The following is a 17604-nucleotide window of genomic DNA, read 5'->3' on the forward strand; positions in this document are numbered from 1 at the left end:
TGGCTGAACTTACCAAGATCTTACCAAGGTTTACTTACAGGCCAGGGATCCTGTAGCAGATTGACATCAGAAGTCTGTATCCATCCAGTCCCAGTTTAAGACATCTTTTAACCTAAGGAGTAGTGTAAGCATCTGCTCTGACTGCTACAGGTGCTTTGGGGAGATTTGCAAATTTTCTGGTAGAAGCATGGAAAACTTCGGACTGTGTGTGTTAGTCATATCCTATCACTTATGCTAATATGGGGTTTGCAGGATTGTAAATGGATGGTTTTGCTTCACACCTTCAGGAACTTACTGACTCAGCAGTGAGGATTTGAATCATGCTAAAAGTGCAGCAAAATCAAATCTTGTCCTCAGCCCCAGAGCCTCAGCTCTGGCTTAGGGTGCCTCTGCTGTCAGCTGGCTGACCCAGATAAAGCTGTGGCAGTGCTTCAGTTACTGGTACGATCACACTTACATTGGTCTGTGGGGGTAGGAATACCTGAGAGGTTCACTCGAGGTAATTTCTGAAATAGAAATGTAGCCATAGGCACAGAAAGCTGACGTTAGCTGTATCCCACTGTCTCTTATTTACCCTTTGCATACACAAAAACTAACCAAATATTTGATGAAGCCCGTTATTTAATGAGAATTCTTGCCGTCTAGTTACCTCGTATCAATGCCTCGATGAACAGTTGTCAGCTGTGTATGGCGGTGAGGAACTCACTCACCTCAGCAGCTGGTGACCTCCTCTGTGGATCACAGCACGCCCTGCCTGCGAGCAAATGCACGCAGAGCTCCCTACGAGGGCTTGCTCTGCAGCATGCCCTTTACCAAACTGGAGTTTTTCTGGGGTTCTGGTGTCTAACTAGGGAGGGCTAGCAGCACTGATCCTCTCCCTTCCTGGTTTTCTTACCGCAGCTGTCAGGTGTTTGTTCCTGGGGTTGGTCCTTAAACTAGCAAGCTGCCAAGAATGCTGATGATTTGTTGTTTTGGTTGTTTTTTGCTTTTTCTGCCTCAGGATTTTGATGTTGACTGCTATGCCCAGAGAAGGTTGTCAGGTGGAAGCCACTCCTATGGGGGGGAATCTCCTCGCCTCTCACCGTGCAGTAGCATCGGCAAACTCAGCAAGTCTGACGAGCAGCTCTCTTCTCTGGACCGCGACAGCGGTCAGTGCTCTCGCAACACAAGCTGTGAAACGTTAGGTAAGCAGGGACGTGGCCAGGGCTGCCGAAGGAGCCCCCATCACTCCCGTTTGGGAGCTGTCATAGCCATGATGCAGTAAATAGATTGTGCTTGTAACTGTCATCTTGTAGTTACTGCAGGCGGTTCTATGCAGAATCACATCCCGTTGGATAGGAAAAAGCCCAGGGGAATGTGTTCCCTAGCTATAGATGATTGTGTTCAAACTCAATTCAGCTCTCAAGTGGAATGTTTGGTTGATTTCAACCTTGCCTGCAGACATCAGTAGGAAGTAGCAGCCCTGGTAGACTTCTAGGAAATAAAAAAAAATGTAAATATGAAATATAGTAATGTCTGCGGTGACCTACCTATTGAATTCGTGTTTTTTGTTTGCTAGCGTAAAGAAATAAGGTAAGAGTTTTATTTAGTCTGGACTTTACTGAAGGTATAGCAAGATGGTCCCTGTTGCAAGGAGGTAGCACTCTGATTAAGAGAACAGCTTAATTAACTGATGGAATGGGATGGGCAGAACTGAGAAGGGCTGACCAGGAACAGAGAGAAACTAACGGGTGATTCTCCTTTCCTCCCTGTTTAACCAGATCAATCCGATCACTATGACCCGGACTATGAATTCCTGCAGCAGGACCTCTCGAATGCTGATCAGATACCTCAGCAGGTGACAGGTATCCTCAGCCCCTTGCCAGAGTCCCTGGGCGAGTCTGGCTCCCCTTTCCATGGACATACTTTCCAGCTCCCACAGGGCAGCTCTCCTCCGCTGGAATTTTGCAGCCTCTCGGGAGCTGCGCAGCCAACAGAGACTCCTCCAGCTTTACCAGAAAAGAAGAGGAGGAGCGCAGCCTCTCAGACTTCAGATAACTCAGGCTGCAGGATCTCGTATGAAAGACACCCTTCACAATACGATAACATCTCAGAGGATGACATGCAGAACGCAGGGTCTGTTGCATCAGTACCCTTCACACCACTTGCTGCTGTTTTGCCCTTCCAGCAAGGAAACTCTTCAGCACCGGTTGAATTAATGGCTGACTTTTCTAACAGTGACCCAGAGAAGCCACCACCTCTGCCGGAGAAGAAAAACAAACACAGTAAGCAAGTTCTTGTGTTTGGGTGTTACTTTTATTTTTGCCTTTCCCTTTTCTTGCAGTTGCCATACTTCTGATGACCACTAAGTAATGGTGACCCCAAGCCCTTGCTCACATGGGGATAAGTGTCAAAATCGCTCGTGGTCAGTGTCACAGGCATGGAAGGGAAGTGCCAGTTCTTTGGTGGACAGGGAGGAGTGACTGAGCCTGGGATGGTCCAGGCCCAGGGGAGGTGGCAACGTGCAGCATCTTCATTACTTCAGTGTTTGCATGTGTGAAGCTCTGAGACACTGTCTTCCAAATCCTCCTGGTTTGTCTTCCCTTTTTATGTCCATTCCTTCCCCTCGTCCCCCATTTTATGAATGTTTTCCCAGTGCAGAAAAGGATTGGGTACCCTCCAAGAGCTCAGAGAAAGGGCTGCTTTTCTGTCCAAAACTGAGCATTGCCAGTGCAGTTATTTGGCAACAGGAACATGGTCACCCACACAGCTGAGCAAGACAACCCTGTTAACCTCGTGTCCAATACTGCTGTTCTGCTACAGGATCTCATTTCCTTTGGACGCCTAAGAGTTTCCCACATCATTAAAATGGGCAGCCTCTAAATGCAAAGACTTGCCATCCCCAGCCAGGCTCCTGGCACACCAGTGCCGACTGCAGCTCAAGCTTGTGACCTTATTCTAATTTTGTTAATGTTCATGGCCACAAAAATGTGAAACCTTTTGCCAGAAAAGCAGCCATACTGATCTGACAAGGAAGGCAGTGGACTATACAGTGAGATCCAGCAAATGTTGTTTTACTAGTCACTGGCTAGCTGTGCCTATGTTGCATATGTGCCTGTACGTTGCATGAGAAGGTAGTGCATGCAGCTTCTGGGGCAGCGGCGTTAAGCTGTATGGCTTGCAGCCCAAGTGAAGAGATGATTCAAAAGTGCTGAACTGGCCTTCTGACTCATTTCTGCAGTTTTTCACTGCATTTTCACTGGGAATAAGGTGGAAGTGAGATTGGCGTGCTGTGCTACAAGGTCCAGGTTTTGTCCGTTCCTGTGTAGTTTACTGTGACAGGCACTTTTTTAAAAGAAAAAAAAAAGTGCATTGGCTTGAATCATCTCCAGTATGTCTAAGTGACCGCTCCATGTACAAACCTGGGATTTTCATCAGATCACAAGGCCTGACCCACCTGAAAGTGAGGGTCGGGTTGTGGTAGTCTGGTTGTAGTTGAGTGTCCCCAAACACAGACAAGTTCTTCTGTCCCTTGCTGGTAAGCAAACAGTTAAAAGATACAGAAAGCAAGTAAAAAGGAGCTGAGATGCTGGTTTGCAAATGACAGAAAGGAAATAAATGCTGGCACGGTGCACAGCCAGGGCTGTTTGTTACGGTTCCTGCTGCTCTAAATACCTGCATGCGGCATCAGCTGCAAGGGGATGGGTACAGAACCTCCTCGCCGTAGGGTCAGGCCACGTGGGCTCTGCATATGAATAACGAGGGCCGGGCTGGATGGTTTTACATCACGCAGGCAGGGATGGATGCAGGGCCATGTGCCTCTGTACACGTAGACAGCTTTAGTGGGGAGAGGCGCCTGCATGGGCCGTGGATAAGAGGCAGTTTGACAGTTGAAAGAGAGACCTGGGCTGTTTACTTTTCTCTTTAAGCCCCACGTCTTTGTTTTCTCTTATCGTATAAGATGTCAAGGGGTTACTTAAAAACAATTTTAAAAGCTCTCTTCCCCTTTATTGCCCATGCACACTTTTAACCTCAATAGCACGGCCTCGTACGTGAATTTTCTTTGATGTTAGAACAGAGCTAACTGTCATCTGGCACTATCAGAAGCTCAGGAGATTGATCAGATTGCATTGTTAGGAAAAGTAGAAGCTGTTATCTAATGTGTTGACAGCTCTGTTGGTCTGATAAAGCATCCTTGGTGCAGGGCTTGTAGTAGTGCTCGGGTGATACCTGACTGCTGCAGGTTTTTAGCTGCATTCATGTGACACTAAACTTGTTTTAGATTGCCTTTCCTTTGCAGCGTATCACACCACAGATCTGTGGTTGTTAGTTTTACTTTTATTTTCAACATAAAAAGGGCAATGAAACATTACTCAGGCCGTATGGTAGCGCCCAGGATTGGGGGCCTAGAGGCTGATTCGTGTAGATACTCTTGTGTAATCACGCAGATGAGGCGATGCTGCTGCCACAACCCCAACAAACTCCTGGAATCCTGAAGAGATGCATGAATTTATTAAAGATCTGGAGCCGTCACAAATGCGACTTGGTTTTAGTCCCTTTGTTGTGGGTCATCCTTTGGTGGTTGGCAGGAAATGTTGCAGCAGAGGCTTTGATGGTCTATTAATAATAAACAGCAAATCCAGCTTGAGTTCACCATGTGTACTGCTGGGAGCTGTGCTCAGAGGGACCTCCAAGAGTTGACTTCTCTATAATTTAAACAGGGGAGCGGTAAGCCTTTTAGGCTGGCATGAATTGTGCTTTTACTGCGCTGTACATGCTACTGTGCTAAGGGCAAATGACGCCAGCCTTCTGCTTGAGCACCGCTCGTGCTCCTGCTGTACAAGACACAGACAGGGAACAGCTTCTGCCATGAAGAGCCTGGAGTCAGAAATAGCAAGATCCTCCCCCCAGCCAGCTCGCAGACTGGTGGCGAGGCACTTATTCATGTTTCCTTCCCTGTCAGTGGGAACAAAATGCAGCCTGGTGCCCCGCAAGCAGCTGGTACTTAACTGCAGGAGCCGTGCTGAGGGCATTCTGGGCTGAGCCAGCGTGTAATGGGAGCTCTGAAAAACAGCTCTCCTCCCAGAGGTGACAGCAAAGACTGGCTCCTTTGACCTTGACTTCCGCACCGAGTTGACGTGTGGGGTACCTTAAGAATTTCCATTATTTTGGCTCTTGCCTGTGCACGTGGATCTGTCGCTGCTGCGCGGGGCTGGTTGTAACGCAGCCTGCTGACACAGCACCAGAACCTTCGGTGGGTTCTCTTCATCAGATACTGCTGTGCCTTATCTGTATTGCAGATGCACCTTCTTGCTCATAATCTTCTAGGAATTCCTTGCAGACCCCAGGAACCGCAGGTCCAAGGGTGTTTTCATGACACAAAATGGTTTGCTGCCTTTTTTCTCTCTGCTTCCTGGACCAGCAGCTGCTCCTGCCGGCTGCGGAGCTCCCCCAGCACCGTTAGCAGCCGCCTGGCGCAGCGTGAGCAGTACCTGTGAGTTTTACCATGTGGGCAGAGCTGGCGTACGCCACAGATCCCCGAGCAGCTTAGCTCCTTCAGAAACGACAGCCGAGGCACTGCAAGCACATTGCAGGGAAGGTGTTCCTAGCCGCAGTAGCCACAGTCAGTTGCTGTTTTTTTTTTTTTCTTCCTTTCTCCCCTTTCAAATATTTTCTGCCTTGGTTCAGAACTGACATAAGCTGGGCATGGTGCTGTGGTGGGAGAGGTTCTCTCTGTCTCACTCCTCCCTTCTCTCCCGGGTGCTGCTTTCAGACTGTGTCACTCCACCCGGCTGCTCACGGGTGAGGTTGCAGCCCCCATCCCCTCCCTCTTCACAGAGCCGCTGCAGGGCGTGCGGCCGATCTGAGCCGGTGATGTAATTTCCCATCTGCTTTTTAAATTTCTGCCCTGTTAAAAACCACACCAGGGAGGGGAGGGGAGAGAGAAGACCCTTCGCAAACAGCAGCCTCAGGAGTGCTGCCTTAGTATCCTGCTGAAGATGGGCAGCATTTTAACCATGCCTGTTTTAATTTACGCTCTGCAGTCCCTACTTCTAAGCCAGGTTTGTATTTCACCATCCCAACTGTTTTTGCTTCACCTAAAAACAGAAATGAAGACAAAGCAGAAGCAGAGGCATGCTTGCCTGCCTCGGACGAGTAGTAACAAGCAGGGCACGGGAGCTGCCCTGGCAATGGGATGCATTAGCCTAATAAAGAGCCGAGATAAAAGAGCTCTTCATTATTCCCTTACAGATTGAGTTAAGGCTCTCAGCAGCATTCAGGCTTCCTACCTTGAATTACAGTAATTCAATTTTACGCAAGTATCTAATGTGTTACCCTTTTCGCCAACACTTCCCAAGTCCGTACTGCCAAACAGGCTCCTGAACCCAGGAACTCAGCATTGATCCCGAGCGTTGTCTTCGGATCTGAGCACTAAGTGTAGCGCTGTTTTTGTAGGTAACTCTGCACAAAGGCTTGGTCTCAGTTTAGCAATTTCAGCTGCATTATACCAGCATTGCCAAGCCCATGTTCTTGGCTTTTGTCCTAATCAGTTGATGAGCTCTCAAAATGTGGCCTTTTCCCTCGAGCTCTTGTCCTCCACCCTTCTCCAAGGAGTCTTGATCCTTAGTTCACTTTTGCTGCTAGGGAAATATCCCAGAACTTACCCTCCAAAGTTGTTGTGTGGTACCAAGGCATTTTTGGGGCGCAGGTATTAATGGGAATACCTGAGTCAACTGAATTGCAGATACTCAAAAACACTTATTATTATAGTAATTCTCTATTTTCTGTACCAAGACTCCAATCCAAGACGAATGGTTTAAACCAGCGAGGATGGTGACTGTCATCTTGGTGCAGTGCTGGGAAGCCAGGAGGGTGGCCGGGGGAGGAAGAGGAGCAAGGCGCACATGGCAGGGGTGCCGAAGGTCAGAACTGCAGCAGCCTTGGCAGAGCTCTGCAGGAGCTGGCAGAGCTGCGGGACACGGACAGGTTGTCCGCTGGCAGCCCTGTGTGGGGTCACAGGACAGGGACAGCAGGTGTTGCCGGTTGGGATTGAAATGTACCGGCTGAGCTTTCCTGCACTCTGGTTTTTTTTTTTTTCTTTATTCTGTTTTCTGGAGGAGGGATAGCATTCTGTGGGAAGGGGCAGCTGCGTTAGCTCCGTTTCTAAGCAAAATTTAAAATACTGGAGGGAATCTGAAAAAAGGTGCGAAAGACAGGTGCAAAGCGACTCCTTCCTGCCGACACATTCGCACGGCTGCATCCTGTTTGAAGCAGGCCGGCCTCTCTCGAGACTGCTCGGTCTCTCATTGACAGGTGAACGGGGGATTTGCCTTGGAGCTAGTATGGGAACCAGCTTCGTGATGTGCAAACGCTGCACTGTGATTGCTGCATTTATAGCTCTCGCTGAAGCCATCCGTGCATTTCAGCTGTACAACTAAAGTGCTAGCAGAAGCTGAGTAATCGCCTCCTGATGACCAAAGTTACAGAAACTGACAAGTGCGTGTTTGTCAGGAGGGGGCATGAATGATCGGAGTGTGTTGTGCTTGATAGCATATTTACAAGAAGGCCCTAGTTAGTTCTTTTTATGACACTTAACTACAACTGTTGCTCCAGTTTGCAGGTATGTAGATTAAAGTTATTTATTTAATTTCCATTTATTACATCATATTTCTGGGGTTTTGTAGTAGTCTTCCGGTGCTCCTGGGTGTCTTTCTCCCTCTTCCACACTAAAATACTGCAGCAGAAGCTAATCTTTTGTCAGAGCTACGCAGGCAGACCTGTGTGCTTTTTCATAGATTTTTGAAGGATATTTTACAGATGCAAATGTGCCCCGAATGAGATTTGATCCCATTTAAAACTTCCATCAAACTGCATCTCAGAAGTGCTTTAGAATCAGCTGGATTCAGTTGCAAATTCGGAGGTGTGAAGATGCTTTAGAAAGGGACAGGAGCGAAGGATGTTGGATTTGAGCTCATGAAGGAGGAAGGCGAGGTCAGTGGCACTTCTAAAAGGCTAGACTCTTGTGCCAGCAGTGGCACATGAATAGCTGAGGGACAGGTGCGCCCAGTCTTGCGTGCAGGTGTTTTCCAATAAGTTTGATCAGCTGCTAGGTTGGGGAAGGGTTGCAAGCCCTCTCATTCTAGAAATCATGCTAACTACAGGTAGGAGACTTACGTAGGCACAGGAATTATTACAGCTTTGCTGTCAAGGTTGCATCTTTGTGCGAGGTGATTTGTATCTCCTAAAAGCAGACCGAAGTCATTCTCTTTCTTTTGGTGACCTGGGGCATCAGCTGTTGAGGAATATTCCCCAAATTGCCCCAGGTTACACGAGGAAGGGGTTTGGTCTGAGAGTTGGTAAGTCGAACTCCTCAGGTAGCTATTTGGAGACATCACTGGTTTAAGCAAAACCGGTGCCAAATTCGTTTGTGGCCTGCGACCATTCTCATTGTGTGCTGGCTTGCAGGATGGGAAGCTCACAGATTCTTTTCCTCCAAGGTGAATGGCAACCTGCTGTGCGAGGTACCGCAGATGCCTTGCTGCCGCTGCCCTGAAGCAAAGCCCAGCTGCAAGAACAGCGTGGCATCGCTCCTATTTATTCCGAGGGTGGGCGCCGTGCCTGCTTGGGGCAGGGCAGGCTGCAGCACGCAGACCAGAAGCAGTGAGTGTGACCTTTTTGTGTTGCAGTGCTGGCCTACATGCAGTTTGTGGAAGACTACTCAGAGCCGCAGCCATCCATGTTCTACCAGACCCCGCAGAACGAGCACATCTACCAGCAGAAGAACAAGCACCTCAGGGAAGTCTATGGCATCAACGACTCCTTCATCAGCTTAGAACCCTCTCAAGACCTGGCACCTCCACCCGCTCTCCCACCGAAGCAGCGGCAGCTGGTGAGTGACATCCGTGGTGCCCGCCCCAGCAGGGCGCAGCAGCCTCGTGGGAGCAGCTCTGGGTTTGCTGCCTCTCCTTCTGACGGGCTGCGGTTGTGGGAGGATGGATGTCTCATTGGTGTCGTCCACCTCGTGTTCCTTGCCATCTTGTTAACACGTTTTTAGGCATTTTGCATCATCTACTTTGAGCTCCTGTGCTCCTTTCTAGCCCCGCGTTCAGACTGTTCTCCGTCAGCTCTGAAAGTCCTGAAATGCCCTGAAAATGAAATGTTAGTCTTCCACATGGCACGGCTGAATCTGTGCCAGACTGGAGGCTTTGTAATGACGAGTGCTTTGAAGATTTTGACACGCTGGGCAACACAATTTTTGAGAGATAGCTGCACTGTTGTTCCCAATGTTGTTTTGAATTTGTTGTCAAGGATGCCACTAATAATAACCATTTAAACATAATCACTGCTTTTATGGCTCGGTCTTTGCCAGAGCCACAGAACCCTGGTACAGCCATTATTTAACTTGTGCGTGTTTTCCCCGCATCAGCCCCCTTGCGAGATTCAGGATTTTACCTGGTTTGCACAGTTCTGTGGCTGTAGGAGCCAGTGGCACCCCTGCCTTTGTGTGCCCCAGGGCTCTGGTGGTGCTTTTTCAGTTTGTTTCGGTTTGGCTTGTTTGGTGAAATTGTTTCATTTATTTGCATTTAATGAGAATGTTAATTGCCTTCTGAAAAATGGAATTTCCTGGTGATCTTTTGGCCATTTCAGCCTACTGGCACGTAAAGGCACGTCCACAAGTGTATGTGCATTGAGTTGAACACTACGGTGAGCCCCATTTTCCACGTGGGGGATGAAGTCCTGGCCTCAGCGATGGCAGCAGCAGTTTTATTTCCAGCCTCAGTGGCTGAAATAAAACAGATTTTGTCCTATTTCTTTTTAAGAGCCTTTTTTTCTTTTCCCTTTTTTAACTCCAACCTTAGGGAGCTTGTTTATATTATTCTTTATATTACCTTTTTCAAAGAACAGCTAAAATGTTTTTAAAATGCATCTTTTTTGTCGATGCTATCTGACTGACATTGGCCATGGCTTTAATAAAACAGGAGGAGATGCTGGAGCAGAGCCATGCTCTTACCATCATGAGGGCAACTGTTGCAATATGTGCTGCTGTTATCTGTGCTAAAGTTTGACTGTCCCAGAGAGCTACTTTTTAATGAAATGGGAAAAGCTACACAGAGTTCTAGTGCGGGAATTCGCATAACTACATTCCTTTGACACAGATAGGAGTCCTAAAAAATGAAGTAACATTCCTGGCCAAATGTTAAGTAAACTGAGTATTATGCAGTATTGCTTTGTGGGGGTGAAACCTTAAATGCCCCGACCCATCCAATTTTTAGGGATACAGAAGGCTCTTCAGGACTCCTCTCTGAAGGGTCAGGCACTTCCCCAGGGGCTCTGGTCCCCTTGTCAGAGAGATCCTTGCAGGGTCCCTTGTAGTCCCTTGCCCTACCTCCTCTCAGAGGTGACCGTGCCCTAGTGACAGTTCCTAATGATGACATGGTCTCTGCATGGTCATGTCGGGTATGTAGCAAAGCACAGATTTCAAGCTGGGTCCTAATAATTGTTTATTACTGTGATCATTATTGTGTGGAAGGGAAATTCAGCTCCTTTTTTGAATTTGTCAGCTGAAGCAAAGCATTTCTTTGCTGCCCTTTAATCATTGTCTGGGCAGCCAAAATGTCACTGTTTTGCCTTCCAGGCATTCTTGTAGTCTTGCAGGCTTGATATTATCAAGGTGATGCTCTGCCTGAAGCAGAAGTTTCTTAAAATGCAACCTTGTGGCCCTACCTTCGTCTTTCAGCTGGGAGAGTGGTGTGAGCAGACAATGGCTCATTCAGCAATCACTGTAAAAGCCATCAGACTCTATTGTTCCTCTGGTCCTGCTGCCCAGGGAGATCCTGAAACAGCAGATCATGTGGACATCAGCTGCTCCAGCAGCAGGGAAGGTTTGCTGGATGGACTTCTCTCTAAAATAATAATTAGGAAGTCCTTTCTTGCAGGTTTCATATCTTGTATATAAAATATTTGCATGTTATATTCGACAAGTCAGGGCTGAGAAAGCCTAGGTACAGCTTAGCCTCCCTCAGCCCCTTGCTGCAGTGAATTCAGGTGAAATTCCTGATAGTATTTATTATTTACTGCGTAATATCTCCCTCTTGTGCAAATGATGTATAGTCTTGGGTCGGACTGAAAACTCAGTGGGCATCGTTTTTATCCAGTATCCCCACAGCACCCGTGAAGGCCCATAGACCACCCTGGAGAGTCCTGAGTTTTCAGTCTGCAGATTGCCTAAAAAAAAAGCTAGTAGTCTGCAAGGGATGGCTGCTTAACAGCCAGAAGGAAGAGCCAGGTCCCTGCTGGGCAGCAGCTCGTGCCCATACCAGCTCCTTTGGGCATCTGTCCCCAGTGCTACGGGGCAAAAAGGGCGGCGCGGAGCAGCCGGCCTGCCTCCCAGCAGCTGTCCATGGGTGAACTGGGAGGGGGAGGTGGGCGTTTATTTTTAGGGGATTTGTGAAACAAAGACGATTCGAACTGTGATTTTTGTCATGCCTCCTGAGCTCAAGAAGGGTGTATCAGTGTGTCTGGCGCTGATGAACTGTATGAATAGCTGTTTGCTTAGCAAGCCATTATATGCATTGTTTTACTGTTAGCATTTCTTACCCTTTATTCATAGCTTTTTCTGTGCTTTCTTTCTTTGTTTCTTCTGTCTCTCGCTTTCTTCCCTGTCTTCAGCAGGCCTCCTATGCTGCCTCTTCTTTCCCTTCTGTCTCCTACTGTGTCCAGCAAACTAAAGTGCCCTTCACCCCCGAGGACACCGGTGCCACTCAGGGCCTCACTATGTCAGTCTCTAACTCCTTTCTCAACCGGCACAGCTCCTTTCCTGTGCACTCGGTGAGTCGCTTTCTGCACTTCTGTAACGTGTGTGTATTTGTGCCAGTGATTAAATGCTCGTGTGCCAACCTGTGCTTATGTTCTGGGTAAAGAGAAAAGTTCTTTGGGGGCTTTGGAACTCAGTAGTAAGCAGCCAGGTGATAAAAATGGTGTGTAAATCTTATTAAATGAAATGCGCTGCAGATGCAGCTTTCGTTACTGTATATCCACATCTGGATTGACATTTGTGGAGAGGGACTGGCAGAGGAGACCAGGCCTGTGTGCTAAGGCACACTCCCATGACCTACATGTTCCCCAGGCTGCACGCTGAAACTGCCAAGTCTTTTTGTTCTGCTGCATAACGTCAGCGATGTGGATGAGTCGATTAAATGCTGCCGTGTGAATCTGGCCTTTGGAGGAATAACGAGCCGCCATCCCTGAAGTACACGGATTTAGGCAAATGCATGGAACAGTGGCCACACAGCTCCTTACTTTTTTTCTCTGGAAGATGGCCTCTACCATATCTTTCATCTTGTATTTGCTTGTCCGCTTCCCTTCACGTCCCCCTGGTCCCAAACAATCTCTGTAAGCTTGTATGGTTTGCTGACGAATGAGCAGGGTTTCTTCTCCTGCAGCTCTGGTCTGAAAAGAGAACCACAGGAGGAGCCGAAAATGATTTAAATTGAAATAATAATCTTAAAGTACCGCTTAAATCTGTGATCAGCTGCTTAAATTAAATGGTAGCAATAACGAAGTGTTAATGTAATGAAATTAAATCGAACCATGGGATTCCAACAGCTCAACAGCGTGAGGAGCGCTTGCATGTAGGGCTGCATGGTTCTGTGCTGATTGCCTGCCTGATGACAACTGAGAATAGATTATTTTTTAACAGTAGCTTGGATATTTAGTAAATTAGATTTATTCTGGAGAAATTATCTGGCAAGAGTTAAGAAAATTCAGGAGTGTTTCAATTAGTTTAATACTAAATATTTGAAAACTGTATCCTCACACTGTCACTGCTGTCTTTGCATTTCAACGCTTACTCGTTCTCTAAAAATGAATGGCAATGATGTTATCAGCTGGGTCTAAAGAAGAAAGTATTCAAGTAGAGTTACTTCACAAGCCATGAATTAAAGCTTTCAGCTTCCACTTGTAGGAGAGAGAGCAGTATCATAATTGTGCTGCATAGCTGGAAAGGCTGGGGTGTGGTAAGGTTACTGCTTGCATGAGTCCGTGAAAAACAGTTTTAAAAATTGAAATAATGCAAAAGTTCTGAATTGTACAGCTTTCTGTTTGATAGCGGTCCTTGCAAAGATAACAGAAGTGTAAGACCAGGTAAAAGCACTTCACTATTTTTGTTATAATTGATAGCCTATAAATATGATGCTATAACGTTTTAAAAGTATGTGGGCAAGTTCACTTTAAAAAGTGTCCTGGTTAGATGTAAATGGTTACTGCATACTTAATTATTTTGACTTGTTCTAATCTTGCTTTGGAATACCTTATTCTGAATAGATTATTTTATGAAATGTTAAAACTTCATTAAAAATCCTTACTCATTTTTGCAAGGATTTGGTAAAGGGAGAATGAATGAAGCATGAGGAACGAGGACAGTTTGGCAATGCACTGTCAAATGCACAAAGGAAATAACTGAATTAAAAGTGGTGACTTTTCCATTAATGCCTTTAATTTATGGTAATCTCGTGGTGGCTCATGACTCTAGCTGGTTTATTTTTTCACAGGCAAAAATGAGATTTTACACCTTTGACAGTGACTCTTTGTCTCTGAGCTGCAAAATACCAATGTCCTTACATGCTTCATAGCTGACCCATATAATATCACAGCCATGGTTTATCCCATTTTCCCTGTCCCTAATGAGACAGAGAAGTGAAACAGCTGTCAAGGTTTGGATCGCTCCCAGGGTGACACCCTGCATTCCAGCACTGAGGAGGACCTCGGAGCCCTTCTTGCAGTCTGCTCCGGAGCATTGCCTGGCAAAGCCGCCTTCCACATGGGGGATGCTCCAAGCTGCACCAGGAGCACTTCGTGTGCATTGCTCTGCTCTCCTGTCGTTCTCATGCCTTCGTTTTTTCCGCTCTTTCACTCAGATAAGCACTGTGGTGAGCAATAAACCTGTTAAGAGCTGAGCATTAGCAATCCACCGGTCCCAGCAGGGGAGTTAATGCGAGGAAGAGCACACCTTTCGTGCACCAGCTAACTGAGGGGTTGGCCTCCTACGTACCCAGATAATCAGTGGTGATCATCAAATCTCTCAAAATGATACGTCTCCTGCGTTAATCTTTATCCCTTCTGTACGTGAACAAAAACCCTCCTTAGGTCAATGCCAGGAAGTCGGAGCTAATAAACCAAATGGCTGTGCATTAACACAACGTGAGCAGCGCTCTGCAGATTTCCAAGCATAGCCAAGTGTCAGAAAGTGCCCCGTGCTTTTTTTGTTCCCATGAGGCTGGCTTGGGGTGGACAGCAGGAGTCAGTCCCAGGAGAACACCTAGCCCTGTACCAGTCTGTTCGTGTGAAGGCAGCAGGAAAGCCAAGCCTGCACCGTGTTTTGCATGTACCTTATTATGCCTATGCACAAAGGAGCAAGTACTAACTCCTTACTACTGACTTGTAGGGCTTAAAAAGTTCTTTTCAGACGGTGCTTTGAAGAAATGGAAAAGAAAAAAAAAGTGAAGGAGTTCAGACCATCTTTACTCTCTTAATTTGTAATCTGTGAATTTCTTTTCCAGAATCCTGACTCTTTTTTTCTTTCCCCTCAGAGCTGCAGACGCTGCTGCAGTCCAGAAGCCACCAGCGCTCTGTGAACCCACTAATCGCGCTTTTCCCTTCTTTGCAGGAAATTGTGTCAGAAGTAATAGCTTTTACTGGATAGAGGCAGATCTTAAGCAACTGGATCAAACCTCATAGGTTTGGCAAGTTGGGTCTGTTTTTCACCGAGTCTGATTCGTGTCTAGCCTCTGTGCCAGCAAGGGTCATGTTTGTAGCGTGGGCCGGTGCTGTAAGGAAACACAGCATCATCGTCCCCACTGTTACGCCGTTAAATCTCACATTGCCGGGACAACTGGATCGTAATGTCAAGAGTCATTTTAGGGATTCCCCTCTCTTTTGAAAGCAACTCTCTGTTGCTAGACAGTGGGGAAGGAGGTATGCAATACGAATGCATCCTGCTTCGCATCCTAAACTTGGTTTGCAGAAGTCTTTCCCCAGCAGATCTCCTCCCTCCCTTCCTGTTGTGAGACAGAGATACTGTCCTTTTCATCTCATTGTGCTGGTGACTGGAAATGGGTGAGCAGGTTTCCAAATGGCAGGAATCAAATCTCATGGCTTCCTGGCAGTGGGGGAACTCTGCACTGATAGAAGAAATCGTTGAGGAGACAAGATACACTGCTATCTGTCTACATAGTTTCCACCAAGGACCACAGAGAGACTTGCATTCACTTACAACTAGGAAGCTTTTTGTTGAAACAAGGGATGCCGTTGTTTTCTCTGAGTCCTGCAAATGCCACTAGTGGAAATTTGGCTGTATCCTCCACTATGGAGAAATATCTTACCTTTCTCAAAATGCTGTTTTGTCTTGTGTTTTCTTTTTAATTAAAAACCATTTCCAGTAACTGCCAAGGAACCAAATTGGCCGCCTGCTTCCAACAGAAAGCATAAGTGATTTCCTTATGAAAACTCTAGTTCAGCGCTTCTGTTTTCACTTGTTCCCACAGTTCTGTTGCAAATTGGGAAAATGCACAGAAAATTCACAGCAACTGTTTCTCTTTCTTGTGCGTGTGTTCATGCATGTTCAGGAAAGGGAGGGTCAGATAAGCGTTTAAAGACGCACGCAATTCCGACATGTGCTTTGCATGTTTTCCCCACCTTGCTCCTATTTATGTAGCTCAGTTCCAGTCTGCAACCCAGACTGCAGCTCCAATCCTTGGCAGAGACTGAGTTTTTTGGATCCATATGGTGCTCTGATGGTGGGAGCCACTATGAAACCAGGACCGTGAGATCACAGTGTGTTAGTTCCTTTCTGTCCTAAGCAGGATTTGGCTCCTTACTTTGGAGCAGAGGGAAAGGGGAAGCAAGATTTGCATCCATTTAAGCAGCTGTTGAGTGCTGAGTATTGTTTTGCCTTTCCTGTTTCATGTTCCTTTTGCATTTATGTTCATTTCCACTGCCTGCAGCAAGCCTGCATGGCGGTATTAATAGTGCTGTTGTATGCCAGCATTGCTGAATCCTGCTTCAGAAAAGCACTTCCTCCAGCCGCTTACATTTATCTGCACTCTGTCTCTGCATAGTCTCTAAACAGTCAGCCTGCTGATTTCACAGGCCACACGCCACTTTTTTGGGTGGCTGGCTTTAGGAGTCTCGTCTTCACCTCCATGCTCTTCCTTTGAAAGATCTGTCAGATACGGTGGTATTGTTTACAGGACAAACAGGAGCCGATGCTGTATTTGTGATGAGATTGAGTTCTGATAGTTTCAAGAGAGATGCATGATAGCATGGTTAGTAAGTCTTGCAAATGTTTTCATCCCCCCACCCATTTTCACGGCAAGGTTGTACAAGAAACCCTCCCTTAAGAAATTCTCCCTTAAGGAGAGTTCGGATGTTGTGTTTTTGATGCAGAAGCCAGGAGACCCTTTCCCAAGGGAAACAAAAGCCCCATCCATCCATCTGCTGTGCTAACCACTATTTAAAAATAGCAAGATCAGCCGTGCAGCCGGGTCAGAGGCTTTGCCGAGAAACATTCAGGCACGAGGGGTTACTGCCTTTCCTGTGGCAGTGCTTGAAGCCGGTCTGTTGGCAGCCTGTGTTTCCAGCCATTCATTGCAGGAGCATTTCCTTCCTCATCAGCAAAAGTACCTGGAAGTCCGGCATTGTGTCATGAGATAGGAAGTGTTTTCCAATAGTTGTCTGTGTAATTATATTCTTAGGGTTTGTGCAACGCCCAGGGTTTTGCGAACACAGTTCTCTGCTGTTAGAATTTGGGCATCCAGTTCTGGCGCGTTGCCCACGTTTCTCTCTTAATAGCCTTAGCAGAGGAGATCTGAAAGATTGATCCTTTCCTCTGATAGCTTCGTGTTTTGGAATTCTGATGCTCTATCTGATCTGGGAGTGTCTGGCAGGATTGCAGATTAATTTGGCAGAAGTCGGTAGGGTGACTGAGAAGGCTTTGCTTAAAAGGTAAAGACTGGGGCTGCTGATGCTGCAGATGCTCTGACAGCCATTTAATTGAATTCAGCTCTGAATTTAGGATGGCGATTGCTGTTGCTCGCAGTCAGTGACTGCCCATAAACACCCTTCCTCCCTGTTACTTGGCCAGCCGTGCCTAGGGGGTGTTGAGAAGCATCACTCTTTAAAAAATAAGTTTGCTGTTAGAGAGTTTATCTCCTGCCATCTAATCCAAATAAACGTCTCCAATGTCATTGACCTTTGGGACATCCTGTGACGCCCCCGTTAATGATGGAAAGCTGTTCTAAAACAAAAAAATGAAAGGCAGCAACTTGGGGATGTTGAAAGATGCCATCTCTGGAAGATCTGTGTGCTACGCTGGTGTCAGTGTGTGTAAACTGTCAGGTCTGGGCAGGTCGGCTTCCCGCTGTGCTCAGGAGATTGCTTCTCGCTGAGAGCATGCTTTGTGGGAATGCTTCCCAAGTGACAGATAGCTTTTTATAAATACACTTTACTGGTAAGAGTAGAGGGATCTCTCTTTGCCGTCTCTTCTCCCTATTTGGCCATTTGCTGTCACAGGTCAGAATCCCCTGCAGTGAGCGACTGTCCCCTGGTCCCTTGCTAGGAGCCTGGCAG

The 17604-nt window shown here is 47.0% G+C and overlaps 1 protein-coding gene across 7 annotated transcripts in view; it reads left to right on the forward strand.

Moving 5' to 3' along the window:
* The window catches only part of RAPGEF1 (Rap guanine nucleotide exchange factor 1), a 90034-nt gene that overhangs the window by 50649 nt on the left and 21781 nt on the right, over positions 1 to 17604 (forward strand). For 4 of the 7 annotated variants that reach the window (XM_080562236.1, XM_080562234.1, XM_080562233.1 and 1 more), the window contains 3 exons: positions 1001 to 1184; positions 1761 to 2264; positions 8667 to 8869. In XM_080562236.1, coding sequence (XP_080418362.1) covers positions 1001 to 1184; positions 1761 to 2264; positions 8667 to 8869 — 891 coding nt within the window. Of the gene's footprint in view, positions 1 to 1000; positions 1185 to 1760; positions 2265 to 8666; positions 8870 to 11649; positions 11809 to 17604 lie in introns of all 7 variants that reach the window. The other 3 variants (XM_080562231.1, XM_080562230.1, XM_080562232.1) reach the window with 1 other exon arrangement.

This window comes from Anser brachyrhynchus, assembly GCF_964034855.1.
Source record: "Anser brachyrhynchus genome assembly, chromosome: 19".
Lineage (NCBI taxonomy): Eukaryota > Metazoa > Chordata > Aves > Anseriformes > Anatidae > Anser > Anser brachyrhynchus.